General features: G+C 41.4%; 1 protein-coding gene across 7 annotated transcripts in view; it reads left to right on the top strand.

Moving 5' to 3' along the window:
* The window catches only part of C1QTNF7 (C1q and TNF related 7), a 105,175-nt gene extending 88,583 nt beyond the window's left edge, over nucleotides 1-16,592 (top strand). For all 7 annotated transcript variants that reach the window (XM_030191196.1, XM_030191201.1, XM_030191197.1 and 4 more), the window contains one exon: nucleotides 13,922-16,592. In XM_030191196.1, coding sequence (XP_030047056.1) covers nucleotides 13,922-14,553 — 632 coding nt within the window. In that variant the 3' untranslated portion in view covers nucleotides 14,554-16,592. The remainder of the gene's footprint in view (nucleotides 1-13,921) is intronic.
* The last annotated feature ends 588 nt before the right edge of the window (nucleotides 16,593-17,180 follow it).

A 17,180-nucleotide genomic window follows, 5' to 3' on the forward strand; every position in this document is an offset into this window, starting at 1 on the left:
CAGCGCAGACCATTTTTTGGTGCACCTTAGGACCCCTAAGATGGGCCCTTATAACACCATCTTTCCTGAGGTATAGGGGACTGGGGAGGACCCCTTCAGAGCTGCAGTAACCAAATCTTGCAAAAAAAAAAAAACTCATTCTAGACCACTCTAGCATCACTAATGTCCAGGACTCAAATAGCAGCAACTCTACCTATAAAAAGGCAGCACCTTTAGATTGTAAGCTCTTCTGAGCAGGGACCGTCCTTAATTGTTAATTTGTACAGCGCTGCGTAACCCTAGTAGTGCTCTAGAAATGTTAAGTAGTAGTAGTAGTAACCTAGAATACCAATACACTCCCTGCTGGGAAAACAGAACAAGTGAGATTGCTGCAGAGCCCTACACAGAAACCAAACACTAGCAAAATAATATACCTTGATCACACACGTAAAATATAGATAGACCTTCACTAAATATGAAACAAGAGGCCACACATCAGCAATAGAGATATGAAGGAAAAAGAAAACTGAACTGAAAAACTCAAGTCAGAAAGAAGTCAGACTCTGCATGTACAGCAGTACTAGAGAAATAGAAACCACAATGCAAGATATCAGAGATGCACACTTTACAAAGCTGATATATTCCAATGAATACATTCAGAATAAAATACTTTTCTATCTTTGTTGTCTGAACATTTTTTATTTTTCCATTTGTTTTCATTCAAGGGTATTTTTTCTGCTTTTCTCTATTTTTCCTAACTCTCTCTCCAGGTCCGTTGGACATTTCTTCTCTCTCCATGTCTATTATCTATTATCTATCCTGTCCAGCATCTTCTCTCTATGTCCCTGTTTCCAGCTTCCCCTCATGTTCAGCATCTGTCCTCTCAGTGTCCCTATCCCTCCCCTGCATCCAGCAAAATTACTAAGCCGCATAAGTGCCTACTCGCACCGAGAACGCATCAATTTTGAGTTACCACCTGGCTACCACGTTGCCCGGGCAGTAATTTCATTTTTGACGCATGTCCAATATGTGCTTCAGAAAATATTTTTATTTTCTGGCGCACAGGCGGTAATTGGCATTTGTATGCGCGTTCACCATTACCACCTGGTTAACGCATGAGACCTTACCGCTAAGTCAATGGCTGGCAGTAAGGTCTCAGACGCAAAATGGACATGCACCAATTTTCATTTTGCCACATGTCGATTTTCGCCCCCCCCCCCCAAAAAAGGCATTTTTTACAGGTGCGCTGAAAAATGATTCTGCGCGTATCTAAAACATGCGCCTCTACTAGTGCAGGCCATTTTCACCGCACCTTAGTAAAAGGGCCCCTTAATGTCACTGTCCTCCCTCTCTTTATCCAGCTTGTACCCTTCCCCTCCTCTCACACCCCCCACCAGCCTCTCTCTCTACCTCCCTCCTCCCAACACACAGTCTGGCATCTCTCCCTCCCTCCCTCTGTTGTTCCAGTGTCACTCCCTCTCTCCTCCTCCAGTCCAATCTGTCTTTATCTCTTTCCTCAACTCCCCCAGTCCAGCATCTCTCTCCCTTTCTTACCTCCTCCTCTGCAGATCTGCTGGCAGAAGCAGTGATGCAGACATGCTGCTTCCAGCTGTCTGGCCCTTGGTCTTCCCTCTGCCACATCCCACCCATAGTTGCCTCAGGAGGCAGGACATAACAGTGAGACCAGTCAGAAGCAGTGTGTCTTTGCATCGCTGCAGTTGTCAGCGACCCAATGTAAGTTTGTAGGACCATGAGGGAAGGGGTAGGAGAGGAAAAGGGAAAATGCCAGATCCATAGAAGGGGTAGGGAAGGGAGAGGGAGTGTGCCAGACCCATGGGGGCTGAGAGCCGGGATCTGGGAGCAAATGCAAAGAGGACTGGCACAGCAGGCGGCCCCTACCATTCAGTAGCTCTGGGCTTTTTGCTGGGCTCACTCAATGGTAGCTATGCTCCTAGAGCTAACATACAGGGTATGGGAGTGACTGTTATTTCTCCTACTGCTATTAGTTGTTCTGGGTTTTGGAACATGGGTGTCTTTTCCCCTCTGTCCTGTAGAACTTTCCTATTTCTTTGCTTTTATACATGTGCTATTGTTTCCAGCTGTTTGCTCAGCAGTTTTCTTTCCCCCTCTAACATAATATGATTTAATCAGTTTAGGCTGACCATGTAGTCCCATAGGTGAAGGATCTGACTCATTCAGTCATGTTTCAGAGTAATGGATCCCTGACTCATTCAGTCAGGTTTCAGAGTGATGGATTCATACCTTGGGGTATAACCTTGATGGCTCCTTTGATGTAATGGTTTCCATTCATGATGAGTGCTTGATTATCATTTTTTCCTTACAGCTCTATGTTGGTTGCCCAGCAGGAGAAATATCCAGAGGAAGGTTATAGCTAAAGGGAAAGGAGGCCACCCCCTCCTCCGCTCCACATATGCAACCCTCATAAAGGAAAAAAAATATGTAGATATAATATTAAGGAGGCCATGTTAGGATTGTGTGGCTTTTACATGTGTAAATGGCAGTATTTAGGAAGCAGTGGAAGTTATCAATGTAGGCTACCATTAAGGGGGAACGTTATCAATGTGGGCTAGTGTTAAAAACGTATTATTTTACTGTTAACCCCAGTTAATAGCAGCTAGGTGTCATTGCATAAAATGAAACCTATAGTATACTATTTTAGCACAGGTCCCATTTTATGCAACAAGACCTAGTTACAAATAACTGGGGTTAACAGAAAAATAACACGTTTTTAACACTAGCCCACATTGATAACGTTCCCCCTCCCCCTTATACATGTAAATGGCTCACAGACACATTTTTCTTATTTTTTAATTTTTATTCTTTTAAAATTTTTACCCTGGAATAAATTATTTCTATTTTTGAAAACTAAAGAAAAGTCAGACATCTGACTGACATAGGAAGTCAACCCTTTTTAGTGAGTTTAAAACATTTTAGCAGCCCTTTTGACTAAAATGCATCAAGCAGTTATCACAGAATTTAGTGCATGTTGTTAGCGCACACTGCACTAGCAGTGAATGCTGCAACTTGACACTTAGCATGCACTAATTCACATGCTAACTGCACAGGGAATGGGCATGGACTGCATCTTGCAAGAAGCATATGGTCACTTACTACTGTTTAAAATGTTAATGCAGCAGATAAGAGAAGTTAACACCACCACCTCAGTAGGTGGTATTAAACATACCAACATTCTGCCCGCTATTCAGCGCTATTTAACCGGCCAGAAATGGCACTTAACCGGCTATCTGGGAATATTCAGTGGGAGATAGTTATCACCCGCTGAATATTCCCAGTCAGCGATTTGAATGTTGTAATGCATGCTTATTAGGTGTATCATTAGTATTATGCTAACATTGTATTATATCTCTGGTATTTTAATTTCAGTGCTGTTGAATGTGTATAGTTTTTATACTATTTCACAGTAGTACTATTAGGTTTTGATCTACTGTTTTCAAGTTTACCTCATTTATTGTATTTAGTTTATTCTTGGTTATTTTACTATTGTTATGCTATTAACAAAATTGTAAGTTTTATGTTAAACTGTACCTGCTGTATACCACCTTGTACATAAGTACAGTGTAATCCACTTAAGTGCAAGGGTCTGGGACCAAAGAAATACATGCAGTTAACCAGAGTGTGCACTTAACCATTGTGACCCAAAGAAGCTTGACATCTGATAAACATATGTACAGTACTGTTTATTATATGTACAGTATACAGTCTCCGTTAACTAATGTTAGGCTTTCTTGAAGTAATCAGTCATAGTCCTCTGTACACTATTGTGTCTGTGAGTTCCATAGACATCTGCCAGACAGTAAAAACTGTCATAGCACTGACATCCAGTGGCCTCCAGATAGGCCCACACGGTGTTGAGACTCTCCAGCGCTCTTGCAAAAGTGACAGGACGTTGTTGAATTTCATCAGCATGTGCCTCGCTGCTCATTTCATCATCTGTTTCATCATCAGCCGTTGCCTGCGTGTAGGCGCATATCTCGACATCAGTGCTGTTGTCAGCTGTTTGTAGATTGTAATCAACAGCTACATAGTGATGAAACTCCTCTTCAGTAACACCGGCTGGGATGTCAATAGCCTGTTCATCTGACGCGTTTGCAACAGCTGCATCTGTTTCATCCCTTTCCACATCCTTCACAAAGCTTGCCCGCTTGTAGCAGTTCACAATGGTTGCATGTGTAACATGATTCCAGGCTTCTTTCTGCATATGTAGGGAATCCAACAGTGATAGATTATGAGCCAGTTCAACAGCACATTTATCCTTGCCAGTCTGGTCATCCATAACGCTCATCAAACGATGTAGCACAAGAGCCCGATAATGTTTTTTGAAATTGGCTATTATGCCCTGATCCATAGGTTGGATCAGAGAGGTAGTGTTTGGTGGCAGGAAGACCACCTTGACATTAGACAGCCTGACATCATCACTGTGTGCAGCACAATTATCACAAAGCAACAAAATCTGATGTTTTTGTGCCCGCATTCTGGTGTTTAACTTCTTTAGCCACTGCTTCCAAATTTCCCCAGTCATCCATGAATTTGCGTTAGCCTCATATAACACAGGAAGTCTCTTAACATTCTTGAAGCAACGGGGCTGTTTGCTCTTTCCAATGATGAGTGGTTCCAACTTCTCACTCCCATCCATATTGCAGCAAAGGAGGATCGTCAGTCGGTCCTTCGATGTTTTACTTCCTGTAGTTTCGGCTTGCTTGAATGCAAGTGTTCCATCAGGAATCGCTCGCCAGTAGAGACAGTTTTCGTCAGCATTGAAAATGTCACGAGGTGCAAACTCATTCAAGATGGTAGAACTGAAACAACCCAATTTTCAGCACCAAAGTCATCAGCGTACGCCTAGTAGCGCTATACAAATGATAAGCAGCAGTAGTAGTTTTTCACCATGCTGTTTCTTGAATTTTATGTTGTTCCTCTCCTTCCATCTTTCCAACCATCCAACAGTGGCTTTGAATTCAGTTAGTCCAAGACTTTAAGCTAGCTGATTAGCTTTCTCCATAAGCAGTGGACCACTGACAGGAAACTGTCTGCTCCTGACTTGAGAAAACCACCGAAGAAGAGCATCTTCTACATCCTCACCTTTTCCTGCTCGTTTACGTTTCCTATGTGGATTTGTATTGTTTTGCCAGTCTTCCAGAAGCTGATCTTTCTGCTTCAAGATACATGAAATTTGACTGGAATTGACACCATATTCTTTAGCAGTAGATGCTTGACTTTGTTTGTTTTCTAATTGTTTAAGAATTTCTATTCGTTCAGCCAGTGTTAAAGTCTTACAGTTGCGCGACGACGACGACTCCAGTGTACACTCTAACAACTTTCTTTCGCTTATTCTGCCTGTGGCAGTTAACCAATGAGATTTCAAATTTATCGCCCTTTGTCATGTGCCAATCAGCTTCCATATTCTGTGCATGCGCTTATGCGGAGTCTTTCCTGCAGAGGAGCAGTCTTAAACCACGCATATAAGCGAATCTTGCACTTAAAAGTGGTGCACTAAAAAGAAGTTTGTCCCCATACAAATTGATGGCGCCAAAAATGGGACCGAAGTATGGCATGCAGTTAAACAGAGCATGCGCTTATCCGACGTGCACTTAAATGGAGTGCACTATATTGCCATACTGGGAAAGACCAAAGGTCCATCAAGCCCATCATCCTATTTCCAACAGTGGCCAATCCAGATCACAAATACCTGGCAAGATCCCCAAAAAGTACAAAACATTCTATACTGCTTATCCCAGAAATAGTGGATTTTCCCCAAGTCCATTTAATAATGACCTATGGACTTTTTCTTTAGAAAGCCGACCAAACCTTTTTTAAACTCCGCTAAGCTAACCGCCTTTACCACATTCTCTGCAAAGAATTCCAGAGTTTAATTACACGTTGAGTGAAGAGAATTTTTTTGATTTGTTTTAAATTTACTACATTATAGCTTCATCGCTTGCCCCCTAGTCCTAGTATTTTTGGAAAGCATAAACAGACGCTTCACATCTATCCGTTCCACTCCATTCATTATCATATCTTCCCTCAGTCGCCTTTTCTCCAAGCTGAAGAGCCCTAGCCACTTTAGCCTTTCCTCATAGGGAAGTCATCCCATTCCCTATATCTTTTTTGAGTTACAGCGACCAGAATTGAACACAATATTCGAGGTGTGGTCGCACCATGGTGTGATACAAAGGCATTATAACATTTGCTTTCTTAGCCGCAGCAGCACACTGAGCAGAAGGTTTCAACATATCATCAACGGCGACACCTAGATCCCTTTCTTGGTCTGTGACGTAGAGGGGCATAATCGAAATGTCAGCTAAATCTGAATTTGGGCGCCCTCACGAAGCCGGCCAAAAGTACGTAGGTATAATCGAAAAATAACATGGCTGCCCATAGACATTCCATTATCACGGTTGACAACGGCCAAATCAGGGGCGCCCAAAGTATAGGAAAAATGACGGCCTTAGACATTCCATTATCGCAGTTGAAAATGGCCAAATCAGGGGCGGCCAAAGTATAGGAGAAATACGGCAGTTATATGAGAAACGCGTTACTGTACTTTATACTTCTCAATGTTCCTTATATTTTCCCTCTACCTGAATGTCCGTAACTACATGCACTGTACTTGCGGAACATGCAGCTATGGGAAATAAAAGGAACATACATATTTTATTGTGTATATATGTGAAGTTCGCACACTTGATAATGATCCATATAAGGAAAACTCCCATATAAGGAAAACTCTGCACGTAGACCCCGCACGCGTGACGACAGTCCATGAACATCCATGCGTCACGGCCATCCATGTGTGGAGCCATTATAGATGCCAAGACGTGCACCTACTGACCTATCCATATATGGGATGGTGATCCATATATAGAGCTGTGCATGTAAGGACACCCAACACGCATGGGCGTCCATATAAGGCGATGCACACTTTCCAACAGTTATTCACTGAGAAACATGGCACTCCGCAGGGAGCCCAATTTCAGTGAGCAAGAAAGTTTATGCCTTGTGTGCCTGTGCTTGAAGCACAGGCGTATTCTTTTTCCTCACCACCACCACCTGCCCCCCAGGACTCTCTCCATCGAAGCCTGGGGTGAGATAAGGGACAGGTTGGAGAGGTAAGTGTTTGCCCCCCCTCCTGGGCTATCAGGCCCCCTCTCCTGTAGCTACACATATAAGAGCTCCCTCAGCAGTGTAAGCACAAACTGTAGTCTGCATTCAAGGGTCATCAGTGATATGTGCACATGCACATTCATTAATAGAATAATCTATGTACTAGAAAGAAAAAACATTCCCACATCCCTACAATACTGCACACAAATGGTACTCTCTGTCCTCACGTCCACCTCAATTACATCATCTGTACCAATGTAATGTCCCCCCCCCCCCCCCCCCAATCACTGTTGCGAGTCTCTCCTATTTGATTTACAAATGAATTTGTGTGCTGAAGGCAAGAAGGGCCATCCCCTGACTCCTGGTGTACAAACTTATATCTTGCAGAAGATTTGGCATTCGGATGGACCTGCTATATTGGTGGCCCAATTTGGCAGCCAAACATAGCCGGTGATTTGGGAGGGGGTTAGTGACCACTGGGGGAGTAAGGGGAGGTCATCCCCGATTCCCTCCAGTGGTCATCTGGTAAGTTTGGGCACCTTTTTGAGGCTTGGTCACAAGAAAAGATGGACCAAGTAAAGTCGGCCAAGTGCTCGTCAGGGACGTCCTTCTTTTTTCCATTATCGGCTGAGGATGCCCATGTTTTAAGCACACCCCAGTCCCGCCTTCGCTACACTTCCAACATGCCCCCGTGAACTTTGGTCGTCCCTGCGACGGAAAGCAGTTAAGGACGCTCAAGATCGGTTTTCGATTATGCCGATTTGGGCGACCCTGGGAGAAGGACACCCATCTTCTGATTTGTGTCAAAAGATGGGTGCCCTTCTCTTTCGAAAATAAGCCTGATAGTATACTACCTACAATTTCAATACCATATGTAACAGAACATTTTAATTGATAGTGAAGGGTAAAGCAAAGATGGAACATATAGATAGGTAAGAGAGTAAGAAGAGTTAGAAAATAAGGTGACTAATTTAAAGAAAGTTGCACATGAGGTCAGAGAGATGGTTAAATATTATCTCAGCTAGGGTAGGAGTGGATAAACATTAAGGCTTCATATAGAAAAAGAGACAAGCGTATCATAAGAGGGAAGTCAGAAAATATATCACTCCAACTGCATGAAAAGGGCACACTCATCTCATTCAAACATCCCATTATACCAAACCCTAAGTCCTTCAACCCACCATCCATATGCTATTGCCTGCATGTAAACCCATATCTAAACCATCTGTTCAGTGACATCAAATTGCAAAAGACCTAGGAAACTAATTTTTTTTAATAATTCTTTTCCGATGTTCTTGGAAGAGTTGGTTAAGACAGATATTATTGAGTGATCTCTTGAAACCACCAGAAAGAAAGATTTAGTTCTGATCAATTAACCACCACTGATTTAACACATTCCAGACACTGTTGTTCAGTTAAGCTTCATTTACTTGATTGTAAAAGATGGATAATAATAATATAACCAAAATAATCCTCTGCAGCTTGTACAAGAAGTATGACTTTAGAATTAACAAATAGTGGTGTAACCAGCATGTAGAAAAGGTTGTAGAAAATTAAAACATCAACATTTTGTAGGGCTTTCAAATTCAAATGGACCGACATTTGGAACACAACACACCCAAAATTACAGCAATTGAAAATAATACCGGGGTCCTTTTACAAAGGCACACTAGCATTTTTAGTGCATGCTAATGATTAGCACATGCTAAACGCTAGAGACACCCATAGAACTATATGGGTGTCTAACTTTTAGCACGTGCTTATTTTTTACGCATACTAAAAATGCTAGCCTAGTGGTTAGTGCAGTGGACTTTGATCCTGGGGAACTGAGTTCAATTCCCACTGCAGCTCCTTGTGACTCTGGGCAAGTCACTTAACCCTCCATTACCCCGGGTACAAAATAAGTACCTGAATATATGTAAACCGCTTTGAATGTAGTTGCAAAAACCTCAGAAAGGCAGTATATCAAGTCCCATTTCCCTTTCCCTTAAATGACTCCACTGTGAGTTTCATTGATACTGCAGTACCAGGAGACAAAAATTAAAGACAAAGAATTGGAAAAATTAATAAAGTATCAAGAGCTGACAATAGAAATAGCAGAACTCTGGAACAAGTAATGTCAGCTTATCCCTATTATTGTAGAAGCCTTAGGCAATGTTACTCTAATGACAAGTTTCCACAAAACCTTGAAATTTCAGATTTGTCAAAAGTGGACTTAGAAAAACAGTTTTGCTGGGTTCAAATTTCATTTTACTATGATACCTGTATAAATCCCAAGCGTCTGGGTGAAGCTTGAATTTTTCAGTGATACCAGATAACTCTTTGTCTCTGTTATGCTCTATGTATAATATTAATAATACCAAAGCATAATGACTGATTAATTACTATGTTTATACTGTCATTTATTTATTTATTACATTTGTATCCCACATTTTCCCACCTATTTCTGACTCAATGCGGCTTGCATGGCACCGGAGAGGCGTTTGCAGACTCCGGTGTGAAGAAATACATAGTGATGTTGTGGTAAGATAAAGTTCATGTGGTACAGCCACATTGGGGAATCGAACAACGGAAGAGTTTTGCTAAGTCCATTACGTTCTTTAGTTTTGTTGTGTTGCAAAGATCCGGGATTTAAGTTGGATCGGTGGGGTATGCCTTTTGAAACAGGTTGGTTTTTAGTGTTTTCCAGAAGTTTAGGATGGTCATACATCGTTTTCAAGGCTTTTGGTAATGCGTTCCACAGTTGTGTGCTTATGTAGGAAAAACTGGATGCATAAGTTGATTTGTATTTAAGTCCTTTGCAGCTTGGGTAGTACAGGTTTAGATATGTTCGTGTTGATTCGGATGTGTTTCTAGTTGGTAAGTCGATTAAGTCTGTCATGTATCCTGGGGCTTCACCGTAGATAATTTTGTGAACCATGGTACAGATTTTGAAAGCAATGTGTTCTTTGATTGGGAGCCAGTATAGTTTTTTGCGGAGGGGTTTTGCACTTTCAAATCGCGTTTTTCCAAATATAAGCCTAGCTGCCATGTTTTGAGCGGTCTGAAGTTTCTTTAAGGTTTGTTCTTTGCATCCCGCATAAATTCCATTGCAGTAGTCTACATGGCTTAGTACCATTGATTGTATTAGGTTGTGAAATATTTCCCTCGGGAAGAATTGTTTCATGCATTTAAGTTTCCACATTGAGTGGAACATTTTCTTTGTTGTGGATGCCGCTTGGCTCTCTAGTGTTAAATTATGGTCCAAGGTAACGCTGAGGATTTTACAGAACTGTTTGACATAAATGTTTGTGCTAGTGCTGACCTTGGCTCACCAGCTGATAGAATTTGGTCCACATTCGCCCCTGTAACAATGGAGGAGATTAAGTCTGTTTTAGGTAGGCTTTTTAAATCTTCATGTCCTCTTGACCCCTGCCCAAGCAATTTTATAAACTCAGCTCCAGAAAGTATCTACATTTGGATTACTTTTTTTGTAAACATGTTACTGTCAGAAGGCTTTTTTTTTTTTTTAAAAGACTTCTACCATGGGAAAATTATTTTTACTCCTATACCAAAAACCACAAAGGCAGACATGTCAGAACCTAGCAATTTTAGGCCCATAGCTGATATACCATTGATCACCAAACTGGTTGAAGCTATTGTAAGTAATTATCTGTCTTTTTATATTCATTTCAAATATTGCATCCATCCCAGATTGCCTTCAGAAACGTGCACAGTACAGAAACATTGTTTCTGGCAATGGTCTCAAGAATTAAAGAATCCTTAGCCAAAGGCCAGCAAACTATCCTATTACAATTTGACATCTCTGTGCCGCCTTTGACATGGTAAATCATGATATTTTACTGTATAAACTGAGTATGAACAGATTAACTGGTTCAGAACATTTCTGATAGAACAATCTTATGTAATGAAGAAATCTGACAACTTTCATACTCCTGGAGTTCCACAGGGTTCCCCATTGTCTCTTTTGCTTTACATTATTATGAGCTTTTTGAGATCTCTTTCCCAAGAACAGGATACTGTATTATTTTCTTATGCTGACATTGATTTGCTTATTGTTTTGATTTCCTCCAAAATTTCTGATTGTATTACTAATTTAAATGATTGGGCTAATTCTCATAAACTCAAATTAAATGCTCTAATAACAAATATCCTCTGGTTTAAAAAGAATGACCAACTGACACCAGACTGTATTACATTAAGGTCTGATGAGATTACCAGTTGTCACAAAATAAGAATTGACATTCTATACGATGTCTGGAAAAAATGGGACCCCATACATAGTTTCAAAATACTTTGCAATTGTTTAAACATTTAGGACCCTGTTTACTAAGGTACACTATCATTTTTAGCACACGCTAAAAATGAGCACGTGCTAATACTAGAGACATCCATAAGAATATATGGGTATCTCTAGCATTAGAGCACATTAATTTTTAGCATGCAGAGTGGAGGAGTGGTCTAGTGGTTAGGGTGGTGGACTTTGGTTCTGGGGAACTGAGTTCAATTCCCACCTCAGGCACAAGCAGCTCCTCGTGACTCTGGGCAAGTCACTTAACCCTCCATTGCTGCATTGAGCCTGCCATGAGTGGGAAAATGCAGGGTACAAATGTAACAACAACAAAAATAGTAGTGTGCCTACAGCATGGCTTAATAAACAGGGCCCTTAGTAAGTTGTTTGAAAATACATTAGTCAAACCTTTATTAGGAAAATCACTTACCAAATGCTTTGTCACTGAAATTTAATGGCAACTTTATCTTCTTGAATAAATGCCATTTTGCTACAATGGATCTTAATGGTCACTTCCTGAATAATGTCATTGTGAAAACACGAATCATCCAGTTTTTACAGCATCTTACAGTAACACCTGTCAATAATCCTAATCATTTTTTAATAATAGTACATTTGTTTGTGGATTTTTTGGAAAAATGTTGGGAGTCCTGTTTTTTTCCAGCACCGTGTACATGTTTACTCCCTGCTTTCCCTCCCAACTTCTGGGACTATCATTGATCAGGTATGATAGCCTTTTTTAAATAACCTGATAGGAAAAAGGGCAAAGTAAATATACAATGAGAAATATCTAAAGAAATCTGAGTATATTTTTAACACCTTTAACCCAAGAGGTCATCATAGCAGGAAGGTTCCCTACCTGTATTCCCTACTATATGTTTACACGAATCCTAAAGGCATCCTTTTAACTATCGGCCTCTAAATGTCTTAGGTGTTATATGCTGACAAACAACCACAAAGAAGGTAACAACTGAGTGCAAACAGTGCATAGAAGTTCGGCATGGATGCCATGATATTGAGAGCATAAAGATATCCCCTGAAGAATCCCAATGGGTGAAACGGAGGCCCTGTTGGGACTTTTTTTTAAATAAATTGATAAGTGCTCACTTTTCGTTTCAGCCAGAAGCACAGTGGTTGTACAATCTGTAATAGTATTGAAAATAATATTTTAAAATTTTTGATTAAAAAATAGTTATAAAATTGATCACATTGAACATTATTTGGAGTTGATTAAGGGAGTATTTTAGACCAATGAGTGAGAGTGGAGTCTAACTGTGGAACAACATGGTGAGAAATTCAAAGGTGTTGCCACAGACTTCTGAGGTCTTCTTCTCCCTATTTATCAGTTGTTACCTTCTTTGTGGTTGTTTATCAGTATTGACATTTTAAGAAAGTTTTTTTCCTTCCTTTTTGGTCCTTTGTTATAAGACCATTCTGTACAATGTCTCTTCCTCTAAATTCAGGTGTATGTGAGCAGACGTGAATGTGGACATGTGATCGCTGAACTGGCTGTGTAGGAGTAACTATAATGCTAGAGCAGCACTTCTCAATCACTGTACTGCAGCAGTCCTGGTGCAATCTTCTCCCACACCTCTAGGGGCAGCAGGAGAAAATCAGCACTTTATATCCATCATGTGCCTCCCCCTTCACTGAATTCACTCTGAAGTTTATGTTCATGAGATCTTGTAATCCCACTGGCAGGGCTGGGATTAAGGGGATGCAAACAGGGCAACTGCCATGGGCCTCCATGCTACAAGTGATTTCAAACCTGTCCATGCTACAAGTGATCTCAAACCTGTGGAAGAAAGAATAAAGGAGTAGGCTTTTATTGCACCACAGGAATACTGCGCCTGAAAATAGCCATGCTTCACCTTCATAAGTCTGCGTTGGGGCAATGACTAGAGGGGAATGAACAAATGAACACTTCCCTCTCAAATTAGCCATCACTAGCCTCCAAACTGCTCCTTAGGAGTCCCAGTATTCAACCTCTAGTCTTTGCCCTGATACAGCTTAGTGTAGGCAAAACATGGTCATGTCAGGCATAGTATTTCTGTGGTGCAATAAAAACCTTTAACTTCTACTCCATTCTTCATTTGGAGGTCTGCTGTTATTTCTGCTGACCTAAGCATTGCAGATCCCTGCCTCTGTTTTGATCCCACAGTGGAAGAAAGTGCAGCCTACCGGCTGGCTCTGGGTGTTTGTCCCAAATTTCTGCCCTGGCCCCAGAATTGTTGACACCAGTCTGGCTCACGGGATCTACTGATACCATACATTGAAACATCAACAAGGAACCACATAGTTTAATAGGTGCCTGTGTTAAAATCATAATCAAGCAATTTCACATGGGTTTTCGCTTGTGCCATAGTGTTAATACATAGTGTGCTCATTAGCCCAGTTAGCACATCAGCACCACCATGGAGAAAACCTTTAATACTACTGACCTACAATCTTTAATTTATAAAACAATGTTGTTATTTACATTAAAAATACTTTAAAATGTCTTTAAAGGATTACGAGGTAAGAATGGAGCAGCAGGAGCAACTGGAGAGAAAGGAGATCAAGGAGAAAGCGGAAAACAAGGGCCTTCAGGAGCAAGAGGTGACAAAGGAAAAGTAGGTGCACACGGACCTCTTGGGCTCAAGGGAGATAAAGGGCAACGAGGTGAAGTGGGATTACCTGGGATCTGTAAGTGTGGCAGTATAATGCTGAAATCTGCCTTCTCTGTTGGAATCACCACTAGCTACCCAGAGGAACGATTACCAATAATATTCAACAAGGTCCTCTTTAATGAAGGAGACCATTACAACCCTTCCACTGGAAAGTTTATTACTGCTATTCCTGGCATTTACTATTTTTCTTATGACATCACCCTAGCAAATAAGCATCTTGCCATTGGGCTAGTACATAATGGTGAATACCGGATAAAGACATTCGATGCCAACACCGGAAACCATGACGTCGCTTCTGGATCTACAGTGATGTACCTCAAACCAGAGGATGAAGTGTGGCTTGAAATCTTTTACACAGATCAAAATGGTTTGTTCTCTGACCCAACTTGGGCAGACAGTCTGTTTTCAGGATTTCTGTTATATGCTGACACAGATTATCTTGACACTTTAATAGAGGATGAAGACCTTTGATGTGGACAATGTTCTTACTTCTCTGACAGTTTAATGCAAGATGAACTTAGTGTTTACATAATCAGAAATCATAATGACTTGAATCAATGGCAATCGCTTTTTTTCTGAAGGAAAAGCATGTTTATTTTATAGAAGACATGTTGTTCTAGAACAGGGGTGAACAATTACAGTCCTCGAGGGCCACAACCAATCAGGTTTTCAAGATTTCCACAATGAATATAAATGAGAACTATTTGCATACAATGGAAGCAGTACATACAAATCAATCTCATGCATATTTATTGCGGAAATCATGAAAACCTGTCTGAGTTGTGGCCGTCAAGGACTGTGGTTTCCCACCCCTGTTCTAGAATGACTAACAGATGCTACCATGGACACTTTAAGTACAACACATTTCACCATGTGGTCTAGAAGACCACATATATCAGGACTTACAAAAACCAAAAGCTGCACAATTCCAAAGCAATATCACAAAATAGTATTTACAATAATATTTTTTTTTAAATGAAAGGATGATCCCTTGAACTGTTTCTAGAAATTCAATTTTAACAAGTAGAGAAATGCACATTCTTATATAGTGTCACGTGATGGTGCATTTCCCCTTTCCTTCATTCATAGACTAAGACATGTCTACATGAGAAACTCAGTTGAAACAGCCATAATACAGTATTTCAGTAAAGTAGCAGAGGGTATGCTAATGGGTGACTGGATGGATGGGCCTAGAGTAGGTAGTGACTAATGGTATATGTGAGGTGCATATGTGTGTGTGAAACAATGGTATGATGTGCATATCTTTTCTATGGGGAGAGTTTAGCTGTTTATCTGTGGGGATGTAATGGTGGGATGTGTGTATGTATATGCATATATTTTTTTTTTTGGGGGGGGGGGAGTGTCTTGGGGGCAGTGTGTGTGACAGTGTATATACAGAAAATTTATGGCTGTGGGCATGAAGACTTCTCTCTCCCTTATACTTTCCTCTGCCCTCCTGCACACTTCCTATCACTCTCACCTTCTTATGCTGTCAGTATCCTCCCTCTTACACTCTCTGTCCTTCCCTTCCACACTCCCATGCATTTTCCCTCTCCCCTGGCAACCCCTTCACTCTTTCCTTCCATTCTACTTCCCTCTCTTTCCTTTATTCTTCTCTTATGCAGCTTCTTTATGTTCCATCCCTCTCTTTTCCTTTTCTCCTCCTTAACCCCACCCCTTCCCTTATGCTCCATCCCTCACCCACCCTTTGCCTTCTCTAAAGTCAGTCCAGTATTCACTGGCAGAATCCAAGGACTCTCACCAACCCTTCACTCTCTCCTTTCTCTGCACAGATGGATGAAAAGACAAATGGACAAACTCTCCAAATGGTGCTATTGCTTAAGCGAAATAATGCGTCAAAATAATTATAATTATGGTTCTGCTTATGAATATGCTCTTAATAAGTAATAGAAGGTATGTGTTATAAAACTACAGGAGTGATTATCTGAAAAAATAAAAAGGCCCCAAATTAGATCCTGATGGGAAATGGATGGAGGGGGTGGGGGGCTGAGTCAAGCTTTGCTCTCTTTGGTTTACCTTGTTTCTTCTCTCCCCCACCCCCCACCTACCTTCCTGGGTCCACTACATATCTTTGGCAGTTAGTAGGATGCTGCCTTGAGCCTCTCACATTTCTTTGATGGCTGATAAGCAGATGAACACTAGTTGCCATACGTTCCTGCATTTTTTTCAATATATAAAGTAATGAACACCACAGGGCATCCCATGCCTGTATCAGTCGCAAGTATTTTTGAAACTGACAGGCCAGCACTTCCCAACTGCTGATCACTTGATGAACAAGATCAGCCCTGGGCAAGTCACTTAAGCTGCCATTGCCTCAGGTGCAAACTTACACCTTGATGCAGTCAGCAGTGCATTATGCTTCAGTGCACCACATTCTAATACAAGCACTATGAAACTACGGAGATTACAAGGGCATTAAAGAGTGTGCACTGTCAGAAAAAAAAAAAAACAGCACACACAACTGCAGTAATACACAGCCATATGCTGAATTGCAACTAAAATATCTCCCTTCCTATCAGTGTGTGAGTGGAGATTGGCTTATGAAGGAAGGCATTTCTAAAAAAAAAAAAAAATTAAAAAGCTGACCAGCCTCTTGGACTGCCCAATCCTACCCAATATCAATTCCCTAGTGGCTCAGTGGCCCTGCACACCACCTGAATGCCCCCCCCCCCCTCAGACTGCTGTGACCCCTACCCTCTGGGGCTATCTGGTCCAGGTATCCCTGGCCTGGGAATCTGACAGGGGAAGGCCTTCAACCACAAAGCCCCTGTAGTGGTGGACTGGACCCCCAGACCAATTATACTTACCTGGTCTGGGAAGGCATCCTACAGCATCCCTCTCTTTACACTGCCATCTTTGAAAATGGTGATGCTTGAAAGCTAGCAGTGCATCAGAATTGACTGCTAGGGGGCAGTCTGCCAAATAAAGCTCTTAATTTGGAAGCGCTGCTGTACTTGGATTATAGTGGCACTGGAGGCAGAAGCAGGCGGGCATTGCTCCTGCTTCCCAACACTAGAGGCTGGTGGAAAGAGTTGGGAGTTCTGGGGGCTCATGTAGGCTATCAGGGATCTTGGGTC

Source organism: Microcaecilia unicolor, chromosome 2 (assembly GCF_901765095.1).
Source record: "Microcaecilia unicolor chromosome 2, aMicUni1.1, whole genome shotgun sequence".
Taxonomy (NCBI): Eukaryota; Metazoa; Chordata; class Amphibia; order Gymnophiona; family Siphonopidae; genus Microcaecilia; species Microcaecilia unicolor.